The sequence below is a fragment of the Bombus vosnesenskii genome, unplaced genomic scaffold, assembly GCF_011952255.1.
Source record: "Bombus vosnesenskii isolate JDL3184/JDL3185 unplaced genomic scaffold, Bvos_JDL3184-5_v1.1 scf7180000016275, whole genome shotgun sequence".
Lineage (NCBI taxonomy): Eukaryota > Metazoa > Arthropoda > Insecta > Hymenoptera > Apidae > Bombus > Bombus vosnesenskii.
Window position 1 is genome coordinate 1,310,681 of NW_022884344.1, and position 20,699 is coordinate 1,331,379.

The 20,699-nt window shown below is 35.0% G+C and overlaps 1 protein-coding gene across 1 annotated transcript; it reads left to right on the forward strand.

The window, feature by feature from the left end:
* Positions 1–336: 336 nt before the first annotated feature.
* LOC117242725 lies at positions 337–20,536 on the forward strand. Its single transcript, XM_033509631.1, has 3 exons — positions 337–745; positions 18,686–18,871; positions 19,337–20,536. Exons 1-3 carry the CDS (start codon positions 629–631, stop codon positions 19,337–19,339), a joined length of 306 nt encoding a protein of 101 aa, XP_033365522.1. The 5' UTR covers positions 337–628; the 3' UTR covers positions 19,340–20,536.
* The last annotated feature ends 163 nt before the right edge of the window (positions 20,537–20,699 follow it).

Sequence of the window (20,699 nt, forward strand, 5' to 3'; positions counted from 1 at the left end):
CAAATTGTATCAAGACAAAAATGATTAAAAGATGTAAAACGCAAATAGAAATTCAGCCAAACGTTGAAATTCTAAAGGATTATAACAAGTTGAAGGTAATATTGTTATTTTATCTCGATCTTTTCTCTTACGCTAAAATAAATAACATTTGGAATACGTGAATGCACATTGGCGCATATGAAATGTTTTTCTAAAGCTCAAACTTAACGCGACAATATTGTACCGCGTCTCCTAATTACATCGAAAATTAAAATTGGGTACTGTCGAGATAATTGAAATTGTTTTTGCTGTAGGAGTTAATATCTCTAATTAAACTGAATGGCTTTAACACACAAAGTACTATTGATATCGTAATAATTATGTGTATGACATGTGATACAGCGTTCTATGGTATATATGGTATGCACATACATATAACATATTGGTGACCTAACGCGTCATCTGTTGGTTCATCTTGAAGACATGATTTCCTTTTGAAACTTTGTTATCGACTGAATTATGAAAGCTATAATTTATATACATGTGGGATAGTGTGACATCAGGGAAGGACGTGGCGTGAGGAGTAATTGTTTATTAGCGTCGTCGAGATATGTTGACGTTGTAAAAGAGTGTTGTGAGCGTTACCAAGATGTGTTTGGGAAAAAAGTGGGTTGAAAGAGTCAGAGTTGAATTTATCGTTGTCGTGCGAAGATCGTTGTGTCGTTGTGTCGAAGAAGTAGCGAGTAACGAAAACGTGAAACGAGGTATTATATTCGATTTCGTATGAGTGCAAACGATATTGTATAAATCATACTGTTACCTACAAACTAATAATTTAACATTTCTACATACATACGTAACTTGTATGCAATTTTAATTATCCGAGTACATACATATATAAATTTACAGAATTATAATTTTAATTGTGTGTATCTGTTATAAATAATTGATATTATCGATGAAACGTAGAACGATTTCGAAGCTGTTGTGCACTTATGTACTCATGAAATCCACTTTCCATCGGAAATACATACATGTGATGATGTGTGTGTATTTTGACACGTTCACTGTGTACATCTGAAGCCCGCGTTGGCCCTTCAGTGCAAACTTTTAAAATATCTATACGACGCGTGGATGATAATTACGATGATGATTTAAGTGCGAGACATAATTTATAAATCTAAAAGAAAATTCTAAAAGCATCTTCCATGATAATTCATATAAATATAATATGTAAAGCTTGACAATATATTTATACAGAAATAGATTCAGTATAAAGATTATTTGTTATTACAAATAATGCCAATTCGATCAATAATGAACGTTTTAACGTGGATTTTACTTTTTCTTTGTTTAACAGCGAATGAAAGTGGAAACTAATGTTTTGTTTAATGTTGTATTAAAGATACAGATGAGTCTTATTCGATAAAGAACTACGCTTCATATTTGAAAATGAAATACCACTCGCTTAAAACATTACGTACATACGATATTATTGGATTTAATAGAAGCGCACAAGTAAATCGTGTTATAATTTCCACTTTCAATTAACGCCTAAATAATTACGCGTCCGACACCATCAACTCCCGTGTGAGTTACATCCTTTATACGGATTCTATTACGAAAATTTCAGAATCCGGTATATTCAGTTCATTTTCAACACGGTGCGCCGCATGAATTCTGCGTCTGCATACCAATGATACGATTGCAACCAAACCAGCGTTATCTTTTCGCTATTGTTTGGAAATAATTTGACAGTACTTCGGTTATCGCATTAATTCCGCAAAACTATTTATCACGGTAACACGGTGAATGTAATTAGTCATCCGCTGCGCTCTCTCACCGAGGTCGAAAGATTCATAAAATAGTCAGTTACGCCACATTCAAGAGAAATGAGGAAAAAGGATAATTATAAGTTCTTATTACAATTTTGTAACAGCTCCAGGCCAAAACGAATTCCGCTAGCGATCATCGACAGAATCGTTCGATCGGCGATCGATGATGCGATAGGACCATAATGATAATCCTATTGCCAGTGTAGGTTCTGTTGTTAAGGCGATTTGTCAAGGGTTCGTTCTTCTTTCTCCATCCACTTCAATTTAGCATGCCTTTTTTTATTTAAAAGATCAACGTCCTACCGACATCTGGGCCATTATCGATCTGCCGATTGGTAGTACTTAGATAAGATCGTAGAACCTATTTATTGCTTTGAATAAATTTGAGAAGGTTCTTAACAATCTTCGTACAAAACGTTCCTTTACTGATTGGAGAAGTTTAGCCTGATTTCGTAAGGTTTCTGTTTTTTTACGAAAGATCGATATGTATTTAAGAGTCGAAGAACATTGACATGTGTTTCAGTGAGGCAAAGGTATTCCCTTTCAGGTGAGGAGGAATTTGTAAGAGCGTCTGGTATGGCCTGTTGAAGTAACTGCTTCAAGAAAAACTCTACGTCTTTGTTTATGTATACCGTGACCTGGAGACTGCTGTTACGCAGAAATATACATTATACCCTTGAATATACATTATGTTTTGGGTTGCAAGGTCTAGGAACAAAGGAACTAGTAAACAGATGTCTATTTATGTTCCTTGTAGCCTCTAGCTAAAGCTATAAGGTTAACATTTTTGGTAATGCCCTTTCGCTATAAATATATGAACGTGCTCCCTATCGATTCCATTGTATCGTAACACTAAGAGAGCGAGGATCTGAATCAACATAAACTTATACTTATACCTTTAATTATTTCAATATACCTTTCTATTACAAATTCATCCACTCGTTCTGCAATCAGTCAACCTCAACCTCAACATGGTCAATGTGGATCCTGTTTAGAATTATTCGGTTTCTGCCATTGAAGGATCTTCCTATCATGTCACGAAGAAAATTGTTCGGGCTGTTGCTCGATCTAATCGATTTTTCAACGTTCCACTTGTGCTTTCACGCTTGTTTGACGTGTGCTGTATGCTTCTTTTAAAATCTTGACGTGACGTTGATGTGGTCGAAGGTTGGATATTTACCGCTTCTTTGACTACGTTGCCTGCAGCTTCGTTACTCGATATTCCTTGATGGACTGGAATTCATGCTATAGTAATTTGCTGCTGATAGATCCGTGTATAATTCGAGTATGTCTCTTATAACAAAGTTATTGCTAGTTATTACGAGTATCGTTGCTAGTGAGTTGCTAAATACGACAGCTGTTTTATAGTGCTTTTTAACAGCTTCCAATGCTATAAGAATGGCATAGTATTATCTGATTACTATACATTATACTATATATTATACGTATACTATATTATACATATACTATATATATGGGGGTGTTGTTAGGAGTGATCGCTGTAAAACTGGCGTTTGAATTTAGTATTTTTCTTTAGCAATTAAATCATTAGTTTATTATTAAAGAATGTAGAAAACATTTGTACAAGTTTTCCTACATAGCCTTTTTTACTTTTGACTTCCGACGTGTCTCTTTCATCTATCAATGCGGAGAAAGTTATGTTTCGTAATATTTCTAAAACTATACATTTGTTAATAACATTTTGTAATGAGAGCAGATGTTTCGTTTCTTTTGAGCCAAATATTTTACACTATTGTTGATTTCTCAATGTTGAATATGAAATGGAAAAATGTCCGAATAAATAGAAACTTCTGCTGTGCTCAACAACGTTCGTGGAAACTCTCAATTCCGCTTTCTTTACATTGTTCTCCAAAGAACAGGTTGTTGAACCTTCTGCTCCATGTCTTACCTCTTTCAGACTTCTTGCCCATACATTTACTAAATAGGTCATTCTTTTATTGTGCTTCAGCAGTTCACATCCATCTGCTACGAGGATACCGCTGCAAGCTGTACCCCTAGTTTCATATTGGTCATTACGGAATGCCTGCTTTTTAGGAACTTTCCTTGTAGCAGGAAACAGCATACTACTACCGCTGTCCCTTTATAAAATACTCGTTATTAATTGATTTAAGATATTATAACGATGTAAACCGATGCAAAAGTATCAAACATATAATATGTCTTACTTGACTCATTTTCTATAGCAAAGCTTCTTTCAGCTGTACCGGCACGCCATCACTGCCTAAATACATCAAAAGAGCTATTTAAGAAAAGAACAAATAATCGTAAAACTAAAATGACGTAGTCACTACCTTCGAATTTATCGCTTTAAAGAATACACGAGTGATCGATTTCGCGTGTCATAACTTCAGGATAACAATATACTTTATATTCTTCAAAAAACGATCATTTCTTAGATTACATTGATACAACAGTGTTAAACAGTTGTCTCACCTGATTCCTTATTTATATCGGAATTTCAAAATTCGACAAAACTATACAAAATTATTGTCACCTCGCAATCAACAAGCGTTTACCTATGCACTTGCTGTTGATATGCGCGATTCGCTTCGTGCTTTGAAAGCGTGGAGTCACCAACCGACGCTAACGCCAATCGACGCCGACTCCTCGGTAAGAACTAGTCTGTTCTCCCTCTGTTATTGTTTGCTACGTCAAAACCCCTCTCTGCTGTCCGTACTTCTGGCAACCGTGATAAACAGGATGCAGGCGATGGCGCCTGTCTGGCGGTCCAGTTATCCGATCTATGCAGGTGGAGCTTGGTCTCGTTTATCCGATCAAGTGCCCCATAACGTAATCATCCGATATATGCAAAACGGATAAGTTACAACCCTTAGAATTATTTTTCTAGTCTTTTATGTCTTTTATGTATCGTTTGGAATTTCAAGGAAGCCTCCCTACTACAATTCCATGCACATAACGGAGCTTGAATCGGTCGGAGTCCAGCCCATTGTCGGGTCTTGACCGTACAACGATGGATTAGCGAATAACGGTGTCTTCATAGTTATGTGTTTTCAAGTGACTTTAAAGTTCGGTGCTCACGCGTTACTTTGTCGCTAAACTGGAATACGACAGAAACAACTTTTTTTAATTCATAAGTGTTTTCTGTGATTTGGTTCAACCATTGGTTGATCATCAGTGTGCCAATTTACATGCTTATAAATGTTCTTCCATGGTAACTTTATACAACTTATCGTGTCGTTGAACGTAATTATAATTAATTGTAATAATTCGTTTAGATGCCAATGTCTGTCGGGCCGAAATCAAGTCGCGCAGGCGTAGTTTTTCGTGAAAATACTCTGATACGTGTATCTTTCCCTTTTATAAATAATTTTTGAAGAATAAACAAACTTATCACTCGATCCAATGGATGGAAATCGATGGGCAGAGCATAAATACAACTACAATTACACTGATTATATCAGAAGCGATAATATCGAGTGATTGTCATCGCTTTATTTACATGTATATAGGTGAGTTTAACATGGACAAAATTACATTAAGTGCAAACAAAATTAACGTGCTGTGCATAGCTATATGGTGTATGTACAATACTAGGATCGATGGGAAACCATTAATGGAGGCTGATCATAATGCACTTTCATGGGCTTTGCACATACGACTCCCTCGAGATGTTGGTTAATGTTTTAAAACTGAAAAGTTAAGCACTCTCGAGAACCTATCATCTCCGGTTCGTTAGAACTGTTTCACCAGGAAATAAACGCAGGAGCGATAGCAACGAAAATAAAACACAGAGAAAGCAAACATTTGTTATTTCTAGCAACGCACCAGTACCGCGTGTTTCGTTTATTAAACGTTGATCGTTTCTCTTTACGATTGAATTGTTCTCTAATATCTCCATTTTCTTTCTTTCTTTTTCATTTTTTTTTTTTCTTCTTGTAAAGTTTACTTATGTTCGGGATTTGAAGTGGCCGTCCGTTTATGACTGAAACAGCACATCAATCTTTTCTGGAAAAATCCAAATTTCCTACCTTCCAAATTGTAAACTTTACATGCGAAACTCATCAAGAGACTAATTAATAAGTGCCCTAAGTGCCCGATCGGTCAGGTCTAACGTAAACAACTGGTATCAATCAACAATACCAGAGGATAAGCGCCCACGAGAGTACAGAATTATAAGATTTGAAGTAATAGATTCCCATCCCATAAAACCCGTGGTAAGAAGCAAAACCGGGGACGGAAAAGTAATATATAAGAACCAGACGAAGCTTCTTGAGAGAGCGGTATGAACAAAGTCTTGCAACATTCATCAGAGCGTCATACTCTTCTTATTATACTAAGCCGTATCGACTAAAACATAACACTATTCTGTATCTTAACGTGCTGGTGATTCTTTTCGTGTATACTAAACAGTGCAAATAAATAACCCAAACATACGACTACTCAACATCTTTAATTTACCTTCACCTTGAGCGTTAATCTGGTTCAAGATTCGCGATATTAACCGATCAGTTGCAACCTGACTGATTAGTTGAGAATTCGCAACAACTTATTCGGTCGAATTAAATCCATGTCACTTGTATGTAAAAAGAAAATTAACCATCAATTATTCAGAAAACTGACGTTCTCGGTTTCGGTGATTTTTAAATACGTTTATTACAATAATCGCAGTTCTAACAGCGGCGGAGATCCTCGATATCGATGAAGATTACAACGTCGCATACTCGCACTGTCACTCGCATTATCACACTATTTAGCTGCTGCCAGGAGCAATATTGACCTAGTGGAGCTTAGTGTAATCGAAGTCCTTTAAGAGCCGCGACTGGAGACCCAATTCTACTGAATCTGGGCTCGTATGAGGCGTAAAAAGCGAACTACGCGATCGAGAAGGTGCATATGAAGGAGATCTGGTTCCCATCGAAGTTCTATCTTACCTAGCTCGGCATCTGTGTAAACGAAGAATACTTTGATAACTAGTCGCAGGTCAGAAAGGATACTCGTGGGCTGGTTTCGCAAGGCTGGAACTGCTACCGCCTCGTCTCTTCCAATGCCACTGATTTCTGGAGAATCACATTCGGCAAATAGCACATGACCAATCTACCAGCAGATAGCACCGTGCGATGTTATCCCTACGATACCGCGGACCACACAGCCAGAAGCTGTATCGTACCAGGTCGACAGTCCGATGACGCACTGTCCTGGATGGTTACCTCCTCCCATTGGGGAAAGAAGGACCAGGGAAACGAGCACAGCAGAGGTAGCTGACGCATTGAGGTAGACAACTGGAGGATTTATGCTTCCTTCATGTACACTTATATACAGCCGCTTACGAAAGTATTCGAACGTTTACGCTCTAAACTGCTAATAAACAAACAACACACGTTAATCTTAAGTTCTGAAACCTGGATTGTGATTAAACGAAGAAACAAGTTCTAAAGAATGTATAGTGAATATTAAAAGAAAATCTGTCAACGTATACGGGATTGGTACTTAAGGACTTTGTATCTACATAGCGTCTTATGAGGTTCGCGAAAGTATTTCAACGCTCGCGTTACTTTTCAGTTTAATATTCAGTTGGGCCATTGTATATCCATTATTATAAAGACAAGGGGAAAAATTTATCGCAAAATTGTACAATTATTCGTAACTGTTATTATTCGTAACGTAAAATGTTATTCGGTACAAGACGATACGAGAAGGTATCATTATAGGAAATACTCGTACAAAGAAAAGGACCTCAACACGATGTTTAAAAATCACTTCTTATACGCGGCAAGACAGATAGTGCCGTGTCCGAATATGTACGCGATTAATTATGTGCTTTTCTACTAATGGCAACTCATCTCCTCCTTCTATAGTTAATTGTTCCTGTCAATTTTAAAGAAGCAATATGGCAACGAAGCTAATAAAACGAGATCTTTCTGTCAATAATTGTCAAATGCGTAAAGAATATTTGCGTAGAGGTAAGAACAGGACAAAAGTGTAGATAGAGAAAGAAAAGGAGCTTATCAAATGTCATAGAAGCCCTCTTCGGCGTCACTGTTCGATTAAACGCAGAGCCTCGAGCAATCAGACACGCAACGACGCGGCGTCTATAAGGCTGCATCGTGCCAGGCAATCTGCTGGACGACGCGCGCCGCGCCGCTGGCGTCGTCGCTGACGTGGCGTCTCTAACGTCAGAAACTGACGAAAAAGAAGTAAAGAAGAACATGTTAGATACTGTGAAATGAGAAAGAGAATTGCAAAATGCTACATGAAAGAAATAGCTAAAAGAAAGTTGATCTGAAACGCAAAAACATAAATGTTATTGAGTGACAAAAGAAAATAAAAAAGCTGGAAGAATATGCGAATGTTATTGCAGCAAAAGGAAAATATTAAAAGATGATAATAAAAATATAATTAGTAAGAATTCAAAAAAGTATATATACATAAACATTTAGTTTTATTGTAATTGTTATTTTATTGTATTCATATATAGCTTCTATTGTTTGATATATAACAATGGAAATGTAACTTAAATATCTAACGTTTACTAGCTATGATCAATATTATGAGAGGTAAAATACAATCATGCTTATGATATTTTCAACAAAGGAAATTTCTTCTTATTATTTCCTTCCTAAGGACAGCGATTCCATTGAAATCCCTCATTACCAGACACTTTTTATTACGTAAGAAGAGCATTGACGACAAATATTGAAAAATAAATTACATTCGCTACCTATTACATAAATTTTAATACCTTCGCTGCTGCTTTACAAGATTGAAATGATTAATTACTACCTAATATTATATAAATCGAATTTCAAATAAATGTAAGTATTCAAGCTCACGGGCGAAAGTGGTAACTCCACTTTTTGAAATCTGTTGGATCTCAACGCAAAAACGTTTGATCGATTTGATTGATCTCGTATAATTCATCAATTTCCCCCGTTTTTTGTTTCGCGGGGTTGACAAATAGGCGACTCGTTTCTTACTGGATTGGTTTGGAACGCGACGAAGGAAAGTGAACGCGGAAAAGTGAAAGGAGGAAGGAAGAGGAGGCGTAAAAAGAACGTAAAATAAAACGAAACGATAGAGAAATAGGATGGTTATGAAGATAAAAAAGAAATCGGGTAGGAAGATTATAGCGGAACAAAGAGACGCGAGAGAAAAATAAAATAAAAGGGAGCAAGATGGTGGAGGTGAAGCAGATAACGGGAGAAAGGGAGAAGGAGAGCTCGGGATGCGGAGAAGGGGGACAATACGGAAGAGTCGAGAGGGGCGAAAAGGGAAGCAAGTTTATGAAGAGAGAGCGGAGTAAGGGGAGTGTTGCAGACGCGCCTCGACAAGGGTAAATGTACGTACGAATGTACCCCGGATTGGCTTTGGGGTGGTTTCCATGGAGACCAACTCGCTCGGCCCGGGGAATTTCCCGCCGCCGCCACCGTCGCTGCCACGGCCGCAACTTTCCTGGAAAATCGCATTGCGTCCGAACTCCAAAAAGTTCGTACCATTCGACACGTGTATTTGCTTTGATTTTACAATCTCTCATCCTACTTTTCCTTTATCCCCGTGTGTCCTTCCTCTACCTAATTTACGTTGAAGTAAATATTTACCACTTTACAGACTAGTAAACAGTATACAGAAGAAAACGATTGCGCAAAAATTGATTACCGAACACTAAGGTCGATTGACGAAAAAGCCACGTAACACATTCACGCTTTCTAACCAGAAGCGATGCAAAAGAGCAACTATCACAATGGTATCTTCTTAATGGACCGTCTATCGAACTGCAAAAATGTCTTGCACATAAGGACTGAATTTTATCTCTCGCTTCAGTTTCATTTAGTTTTTAACAATCAAAAACTCTGCAAAACTATTCTATGCTTTCTTAAAAACACAGCTACGTGGGATAACATTGGGATATAACATTGTAAACTGAGCTTATCCGACTATGTAGTAACCGCTATGCGTGTATACATATATTCGCTTATAATCAATTAGACCGCTGATTTTTATGCATTTATGGGACATTTAAAAATGCAATATTGCACAGAATGCATATAACATAATAAAATATATGATATATCCAAGGTACAGTACTTTTTGTAATACTTGGTAGATAAAGCAATTTTCTACCGAGGTTCTACTACTTATTTGCTTGATTGTAATTCGCTCAAAAATCTGCAATCTAATATACTGCCGTATTGCTATATCGTTAATTCATTATGCGTTATGTATTATGTATGTTATATATTACGTATTAGATATTATGTATACGGTCGTTGTGGCTACTAATAATAACAGGGTTGATGCGATCTTGAACAAATGAACAAGTAAAATAAGTAAATATCATGCAGGATTAACTATTAATTTATTCCTTCGTACGATTTATATTTTTTATGAACCACTTAGGCAAACTTCTTTAAATATGGAATTCGTTTAATGGAATTCTAGATACCATGAATCATGGGAAATGAGAGCAAAGAAATCAAATTTTCTTTTCTCATGCAACCTTCAAAAGACCTTGAATTATGCATATGGATGAGGAAAAACGTGAGATTGCTGTTTGTATTCCTACGAAGGATTCACACCTTGTGAAAAAAAATGGATGGATTGTTTATAATATCAATTTGCTTATAAATTTACTTTTATGCAAATATTTCTGTTCAACATACTGTTTCCGATGTGGATAATAGCTATTGTAAAATGCATGAAATAACTGTGCAACTGTTTCACTTGTACTGGAAAATAATTTAAGTTACGAAATTCATTATTTTTCATACGACAGTCGTACGGATGATGTATAGGTAATCAGGAAATTATATTCCAGAGAAACTGTGTATTTCTCGTGAAAAGTGCAATCTTAAACTATAGTTTTACTATATGTATTATACAATTGCAGATAAAGGAAAATTTAAAATTGATAGACTATGAATTTTAATACCTTCTGTACTACAGATCTTTTGCTGTGTTAGTAATAATCGTCTATTCTGTACTGTATATTATACATATACTTATTTATTACTCTTATCAAATATAAATCTGTTTTGTAAAATTATAGCGTCTTTTTATATTTATTATTTTATAAACTTTCTATTGTCTGCCATTATATATATATATATTGCATGTGTATAATACATGGATTTAATAATTATGTTCAATTAAAATATTGAACGAAAATGTATAACTAAGTTCAGAAACAAAAAAATAACTATGTTTATTTATTTAATAATATTTTCATTTCTCTATGAAAACTCGGTTTGATGTATAAACCAATTGTGTATCTAGTCAAATAATAGGGAACCGTATGATATTTACATTTGCATAGTATGTATTGTGTATAATTGATGTGTATAATTAATTTGACATACCATGAATATTTATTAAAAAGCTGGTACGATATTTGAATTGACTGCATCTGTTGTACGTGGTGATTAAAATATCCGAATATATGTTCACTGATCGAAACTGTGTTTAACGATTATATATCGGGTGTGTTGACTTTCCAAAAATTGGCACACATTGCGTATCGAAGGTAAAAGAAAGACAGAGTCATTTTTTACTCCTGATGAAATATTACACATTTCTTCGGTTTAGTTAAAAATTCTTGGACAAATATGTTCATGTTTGGTATCATTTTGATCGCACGAATCTCAATAATCCGATTAAGGCCATCTCGTAACAATATGATGAAGAGTAGAAGAAATTATATTTGCTTAGCGCAATAATTCAATATCGAATTCAATTACATCGATACGGATCACAGACAACGAGGCATGCCTTGAGCGAGCAATTGCAGGAGTTGGTGGAAATAGCTCGTGGCGATATATCCGGACACTACCGTATATCGTGTATCCATTCTATCTGGTTAACGTAGCCAGCTACAAACGTCCAAGCCAAGATTTTAAGTCCTGGCATCGCGTAGTCGCTAATTTTCACGATTACTGCATACACACGTTTATAAAAGAAATAAAGTTTTCAACAAAAATAATAAAAATGTAAAGAGATAACTTTAGGCGTAAGTAACTGAGACAATTTGAAACGAAACGACTGAACGATACAACTTAAAATATATCGCCTACCCATATTCACCAGAAATAACTGAAATCCCACAAGGCATACATGGTATGCAAGAAATTACCCGGCCAAGCACGATCGCCATAAATATATTTTCTAACTTTCTGCGATATTCAATGAGTACTCGATGCTGTTGTACACAACTCTTCAACTTTGTATCAGAAATAATTGCATAATACGATAATCTCGTATCTGATTTCTGATCGCCTATCTGATCTTTGATTGCGTTATTGAAGCTTTCGTGAAGATTCACGACGCACAACTAATTGTCTGCGACGGATGAAAAGAGAGAGTGCGTTTCGTCCCGGGACTACCGGTGGACTCGTCAGTAAGGCTATGCCCGGTAGTCCCTGCCTTAGACGTAGAGGGAGTCTCGCTAGGTGCGGTATTTATATCAATCGTTCCATATATTCGACCGCTAGCGAGTTAGACAGACAGACTCGTTGTCGTCGTAGCCCTCTAGTGTTGGCGGTTGGTACCCGCGGCTCGACTTGTCGGCGTCCTATTGATACCGATCCGCCACATGTCGAAACAAATGTAACGAAATAAATGTAAATGACGTGATATACGCATAAATAAAGATTGATTTCGAATTTTGAAAAATTCAGATGTTCATATCTTGCATCGTTCGCGCGGTCAACGTCGAATAATTAAGATAAAGACTATGTACCTAATTTTGGCTCAATGTGGTAGAGCAAGATCTTTACATCGCGACGACACTCTGACGACTTGCGTGAACGCCATTTCAGAGAGTTTGGACGGAACAGGTGACAATAGAAAGAACGAAGAACGATCGTGACTATGCATAAAGTGACTTGCTTTTGTTACTTTCAAGTGACGTAAGAGTGCTTTGCCTTCTTGATGGAACTTTTATTAGCGTTCAACGCAAATGAAGCAGCCGCACATTCGAGAAAATAAAGTTCAAATGTGAATTTATTTTGAAAATTTGTCGCTAATTTTCTGAAGAAATAATTAAGAAATCATTTAATAATATTAGGTTTATTCTTGTAGTCATTTGAATACAAATAATGAAGTTTATTTGCTAATATTCAGATATTTTCATTGTGCAAATCCGTGCATTTATAGTCAATTATTGCTCTGCTACTCTCATAGACGATTCCCTCATGAGAGCAAAGTATGACATCGTCGAGCTTATAAGCTGTAACGAAAAAATCTCATAAAATTTATACGTTTATTATAATACGTATTCTATTGTAATTATAGATATGTAAAAATGTATATGCGATAAGCATAAATGCAAAAATACCATATCTATACTGTCTATACTATAAAATTCATATTACATTATTTCGAAGATAAGACATATTTTGAGGCAAATGCTGCTTACTTACGAACAAAATAATGTTAGATATCGTAACAGAACGCTGAAAGTGATACTTTGAGAGTAGACGTGAGATTAGAGTAAGGAAGTGGTTGCATACCGTGGTAGATGTTTCCAAATTCACAGGAAAGAATCCTCCGGCGGTCAGTTGACACGGTCTCATCGCTTTCATCATCATCATCTTCATATCCTTTCGTATCTTTTTGCCTGTTTTGCTCATTGGCAGACACACCCACCATCCCGAATACGACGCTATGCTAACATTCGTGCTTTCTTCTACCAAACCATGGCAGATATATGTGAAGAAAATTATATGGGCAAAGCTACCGATCATGTGGAAAAAAAATATAAGTCGTTTCTCGGAAGATATGTTTGCCTACGTACAAGTACAACATTCTGATCTGAAGATTTAATATATTCGGCTTTCGTTTCGAAAATTAGAATATTTTGTGAAAAGTAGAAAGAAATGATCGTTTATTCAACCCTTAAAGTTTACCACCAGTAGAATATCTAGTATGGAATAATAACAAAACGTTTAATCGCACTTCATTAACTTCACTAAATTTTTTATTTAAATGATATGGCGCACTCCCATCCGCGGTATTCTTTAAGGGCTAAAACAGACCTATCGTTTATACGTACCAGAACGATTTCATACGTGTCGAAACACATCAGCACGCTAAAGATAACCATGTGACTGAGAATCGGCAACGTGAAAATTTGCTCGAGTTGAGCGTTCAATTGAATCAACGACTGATGCTTTCGGATGCATTTTTTCAATATTATGTAGTATTTGTTTGAATAATCGGCGATATCGGTTTGTTCGTCGATGTTCGACCACAAGTTCAATAAAGTTTTTTGCAGCATACGAAACTGATAGACCACGTGCAGATTCAGCACACATAAGAACTGTTCGGGGCACAAATAACTTACGCCAATTTGTTGTACGGCCAATAACTGTATAAATAGTAATTCGATGATGAAGTCGTCGATGATAAATTATTGCGATACATGATATTTTATCCAGTTTTTAGGGGCTGTTTAACCGGCGACTGTGCGATAAGAAAATGTGACACGAGTTTCAGATACTTTACTTAAATATCTTTTTAATCAAGCTATTCTGGCAACGAAAGATATAGAGTTGCTAAAAGTTTAAACTTTTCAAAACTTGAGGGCGCACAAGAAAAAACGACCATCAGTTTAAAATCTACATGTATGGAGATTTGCAATACCTCGATGGCGAACATTATTTCATAATAAGGTGTCACGGTTAATGGTAGATTGACCCACATTTTGAATGGAAGTAACCTTTCTGAACCATTGTTTCCAATGTTCGCTGAAATATAGCGAAACACGAGCTTTATAATATCCTCCTGATTAATATAAACGTTTCTTATAAGGTCAGACTTTACTAGAATGAGTTTAGGTTTTTGTCTAACCGAGATAGATATTTCTTACTTCGAACGTTAATTTAGTCCTTGTATTTCCATAACTTAAAACGCGTAAATTTATTTCCTCAATGTATTATGACTTACAATTGTTTTTACCATATTTGAATGAAAAAACATGTGAATATACGAATATATGAAAAATAAAGTACAATCCTTCTATAACAAAATATAGATAGCTACTCAGTTCACTATTTCGAAAATTATTTTCTTTTGGAAAAAAAAGAAACGTCATTTAATCTTTTAATCGATGAATCAACTTACCGCTGATTGGTACAATTGCATAGAAAGACAAAGAGCTTTCTGTAACAAGCAATATAAATACCGTCCATAACTTGCAAAAATTTCTGCACTCTGCGAAAAGTATCTTCTCATCGTCATTGTAATCGGTATGCCAGAAATGCTTTTGAGCGTATACAATTATATCCGAAAATTCCGTTTTATAAAAGTGCAGTACCGAAAGCTTGAACATCGCCAATATTATGTTCAACGTGTTGGAAGCCAGAAAGATACAATGCTGAAAAAACGATTTGTAATATTTAATCGGTGAAACTTGCTTCGAAAAGAACAATTTTACGACTTAGTAATATTTTTGCAACTGGTAAATTTAAGTTAAAAGAACGTTTGAAATGACATAGGGCAAACACTTCTGAAATCCTACAATCTGCAACGAAAAAATGCTCTCAAGCTTTTTTAACGAGATATATCTAAATCCGTATAATGTATCGTACTATTTACTGACACATTGTGCGATCAACTACCCACACATACTTTAATGAAAACTTTAAAGTTCATGTAAAAAGCAAAAGACGCGTCCATGGAGGATTAACGACTTTCTTACTCACGTCCAAATTATGCAAGTTATGATAAATATCCACGACGTTCACGTACACGCCATAAACGAGTGCAGCTATGGTATAGACCACCATGAATTTCCTTCGCTTCTCTCCGGTACTGTTTGTCGCCTTCGAGATACCTGTGATTTTCAAAAGGAAGCCTGACATTTTGATGGACATGTCCGTGTATTGTCCAGTATGCATAGCGACCCTCTTTTCTCAATCTTGATTCTTAAATCACGCGACAACCAGCAAATGATTCGAAGTAACACCACTTTGATCTGTCGAGACACTTTAATCATTTAGTAATGGATATGTGTCTTACGTAAGGCGAATTATTACAGGAATAAGAGAAATGAAATCAATTATGAACTTGACAAGTAGGGAACAAACATGAATAAATGTATTATGCATGTGTGTCTCAAAGAGAATGTGTGATTGTCACACCCTCGAATCATTGTACAACTGACACTTTGTCGGACAATCGATGTATCGCCAGAAAAAAAATTGTACCATAGCGTATGCTCATAGACAAATATATAGTTGAAAAGTACATTTGATCGTCTTTTGATGTGGATTCCAACGTGATGTTCGTCTGAAAAAGATTTACATGATGTGTACTTGTGTAATGTGTATCGTCAGTAAAGGTCTTAAAAGTATCTTAAGAATACTTATCTTATAGATTATTATTGTTGTTTGCTATACATTTACAAAATATATATCACGGTGTTTATCTGAAATTAATTCTGAAAGATTTATTGAAATACTAAGTGGTTGAAAAAAAATAATTACATATAAGTGCTATTTTTTTTATAATAAGTAAAATTTAATATAGTATAATAATAAAGAATTTAATAATTCACAAGGTAATATTTTTATTATTCTGATTCATGTTTTTTTATAAATTTAGAAACAATGACACCGTATTAAAACAACGTTATAACTGGAACACTTTCCCACATCAATATAACAATCTCACAACAAACTAACAAATTTGGAAGATTGTCGTCACGCGATTTCAAACGCTTCATCCAGCATTAAGAACGTAACATTGGAAGGAGCGTGGAAAGAACTTTTATCGAATGCAATTGAACGAAGAAAAGAAGAAGAAACATCGTCGCTATATTGCGTAGAATATCAGGATGATTGTGATAATACTAATGTAATGGAATGTCTTCATTGTGACAAATAATAGTGACGATCCTGTACACAGTCGAAACAGCGAACGAAAGTGGCTTTCGATATTTAGCTAACATCGATGCATTTTAAACGATCGGTTACCAAGCTGTCGGCTCGCGTTTGTTCGTCCGGTCGTCATTTTCATGAAATACATGTAAAACTGCATACCGTATCATTCCGATATTTCTAACTCAGTAGTTTGTTGCATGACAAAGATTCGTTGGTTTCGAATGGATGATAATTTGGAGCTTTTACCTCGTTAGATTAATTATTAATAGATCGCCATGGTCGTATACATTGGTCTGGAAACTTCTGTAACGAAGCTGGTTCCAGAGAAAGGACGTTTCTTGTATTATCCATCACACAGGGCACAAATGTCGAGTAGCCAAAACAATTTCAACAAAGTAACACGTGGTGAAAATAATTAAGTAATTTTTATAATACTTTATAAGTAGATGTACATAATTTGTTCACAAACAATTCTATTTATGGTTAAACGTATCCTTTTAAATATTAACTTTCAATTTGACGATAAGCTATGACGCGGAAATTGTCTTGATAATCTTAGATCCGTGCCAACTTGATCTCTTCCGATTCATTTGGTTTAATGCGAGGGATTGCGAACAAACGAGGGTAGAAACTGCGAGCGAAACAGAAACCTTTGCTGCTCTGCTGAACATCTGCGATCTGACGCACACTTTTGTGCTTAGTTTCCATCTATAAATCACATTGATCCCCTGGAAATAAAATGAATTTTCTCGCTTGATAAATGTTAATAATTGATACCTTTAACACTTTCAGTTTGATATAAGTACTTAACTGCGACAGTAGTACGCAATATGCTAGAAAAATATTATTAATTGAAAACTTAGCAGGCGAGTTTCAAACAGAATAATTATATACTTAGTAATATTTAAGAGTTTGTAATTATTCATTGTTACTTATTTAAATGTAATTAGATTCTTACAGAAGATTGTTTACAAAAATTATAAATATTATATTATCTTTTAATGATATTTTTTATTTCCAGCATTTAATCTATAAATACAAATAACTCCATTAAAAAATATGGAAACAAATATCTAAAGTCCGTTCATAATCAAAATAATAATCACAGTATCACATAACGTTAATTTTTTCTTGTTTGTTTTAATTGCTTTTATCGAACTTGTTAAATAGAATAGTACATTTATATTGTACGTGCGAGTACGTACGAGAGTGAGGGAGCGAAGAACTTGCAGACACATGTATGCATGCCCTCCCTAGAGTGTATGTGAGCGTCGCAGGACGTCCGGGTCTCAGTCGAGACAAAAGAGCGATTAGAAGAAAACAAACAAGCAAGCGAGTGTGTTGTCGAGTCCTTCAGAGAGTAACCTACATGTAGAGCTAAATTTAGATAATTTGTAAATAAATTTTAACTTTTTGTTCTCTACAAATCCTCTCTATACTTTAACAGAACCTTTATACTTTTATCTTCTTTAACGCAGTTTGATTATTTTTGCACGTGATCCGTGTAGCTATAAAACGAATATAGGATAAGAGGAATACTAAAAAAAAACATATTTCATTCGATCAGATCGTTTAACTTTCATGTATACCGACACAGTAGCTTCAATTCCCGCGAGGAAAAATGTTGATGTATGACCTCGGCATTTTTCAGTATCAATAGCAGATGAGTAACCCATTAATTGAATGTAATACATATCAAAGCCATGGTCGACAAATCTGTCTTTGTATTTCCATCTATTAGCTTTGACAGCCTATTCACAAATGACAAATTCACAAATGTTCGAGCTATCGAGATATAATGATATCAACGATCGAATCTGGATCGAAAAATGTTTGATTATTCACATATACACTTAATATTTTATCTATTCAGACTATTACCATCAGACAAACTATCTGCAATTTGGGTATTTTGTAAAAGTAACTGTAGAACCACGTACTTTACTGTTGATTTAACTTTGAGCAAAATGTGCTTTAGACCCTTATACAAGGTTTTCATTCGTTTCATCTAGGTGGGGAGATGCGGCGACTGCAATAAAGCGAATGTACTTTGCTTCTAAAGGGTTAGAGAATCTGATGAAATTCATGGCACATCTTACACAAGTAAGCGCATGTTCGAGCAGAAGTCATGTTTCAGTCGTGTTGAAAACGGAAAACTTTCAAAGCAATGCTACAAAAGGACGAGAAAAAGGAAGACGGAAGGTAAATCATAAAAGTTTGTTGAAACTACGTGGAAGAACAGCAATGTATTAGAAACTGTGAGAGAGCTAACCGAGACATAGTTTCTCTGTAAAGAGTTTGGTAAAAATAGAATAAAACCTTTGAATCTATGGTTTCAAATAAATTGCGTGAAAATGAAGTTCCTTCCAATTTGTTTCATCGTTTTCTAAGTGTTTACATGATTCTGAAAAATCAATGGAATTTTGAATAGAGTATTCGCTCAATTTAATCCCATTTTTATATTTCTAACGCTATAAACAGTTTTTAACATTGAATTCACATTGAAAAAACATAAATTGTACGTAACCCGCAATAACTAAGTAGTCAAATATGGAACACTGACACCAGGTACAATATTTTCCCGGAGAACAAACAAAAGATAGTTTTATTCTTTTCACTTATCAAAGAACGTTAGTTATAAACACATTTTTTAAAAATTATTTGCAGTGATCGTATATCCAAGTGCAAAACTCTGCTCCAGCACATTTGTCATACCGGACCAGACACTTGATCTATATATCACCATCAGAATACTGGGAAAAAAGTTCTTGGCAAAATAAACACTTGCAGAGCGAGTGAGTGAAACAGTCTATAGCCGTTTGACAGATATTCATTTGTCAGACTTTTAAAAATTCCCTGTTAGGTATGCTATTCCATATTTAGCCGCTTTCCTCTATAGATGTAAGCAACGACTGTTTAATGGTCATAGGCAATTATAATTATAATTGTATATATAAATTACACAGTTTATTAATTTCTAAAGTATTATGGTTAAGATATTTTCAGCTTTTGAAATTGAGTTCTATTGCGTATATTTTAGATTCAAAATTTATCGTACAAAAAGATCTTTACCGATATAAAATAGAAGTTATTTATTGCAAAAAATAGAACTAGCTGCACGGTATAGCGTATCTGCAATAAATTCCTTCCTAACTGATAGTTCAGGAAACAGAGCGGTATACAAACTAATATTACCTTTTACAACCACAATTTCTCATTCGAGGCGCAACGTGAAATACTACGTATCCACTGATCTTTGACAACAGATCAATTTTAAAAAATATTTACGATCCACGTCGGTGTAGTAAATAAATACATACAAAAAGGGAAAATTGTTAAATTTCGGTTATCTAAAAGACATAAATTTTTCTTACCGCAAAACTTCCGCCGTCAATATTTCTTACAAATATATTCGAAAAAAGATACCTATTCTTGTTTGCAAAATAACGACGATGGTGTTGAAATGTTTTAAGAAAACGGTAAAAAATTTGTTCTTCTTACGGTGTTTATCATTCAAAATCACCGAAATTATGCATGAAACGCTTCTTATGTAGCTAAAAACAAATACAGTGTTTAGATGTTCTTTAAACACTAGGACAACCTGTACCATTAATGTGTTAAATATAAAAACTTTAATCAACTATTTTTCTCGTACCATTAACACCTTTAGAAGCAATTATTTAGATATGAAGATTACGGTGGAAGAAAACGATAAGTCGCATTTTCTATTTTTTACAAAGCAATAGTTTTTAAATTCATTATATTGTCAATTAGTCTCGTGTTGTTAAAATTGTTCTCTTACTTGATTCTGACACTAAACACGTGTTCTTTTTCTATCCTTCTCATAATTTGAAAAAACAGTGTAAAATATTGCTTGTGTTAATATCAAAATATTGAAGGACATTAAAAATAAAGTTGATATTTACACTATGTTATTAAATGTTTTTTTTTGTAATTATTGTTGAAAATTGTGGATCTTTGAAGCCGAAATAATGTTATAGAAACACTAAATTTCTACTGAGGATTAATA

Excerpts from the sequence above, each read along its gene's own strand:
- LOC117242725 (XM_033509631.1), top strand. The coding sequence starts at position 629 with ATGTGTTTGGGAAAAAAGTGGGTTGAAAGAGTCAGAGTTGAATTTATC. Across the intron at positions 746-18,685 it reads ACGAAAACGTGAAACGAGGT|GGAGATGCGGCGACTGCAAT; the intron begins ATTATATTCGAT and ends TCATCTAGGTGG.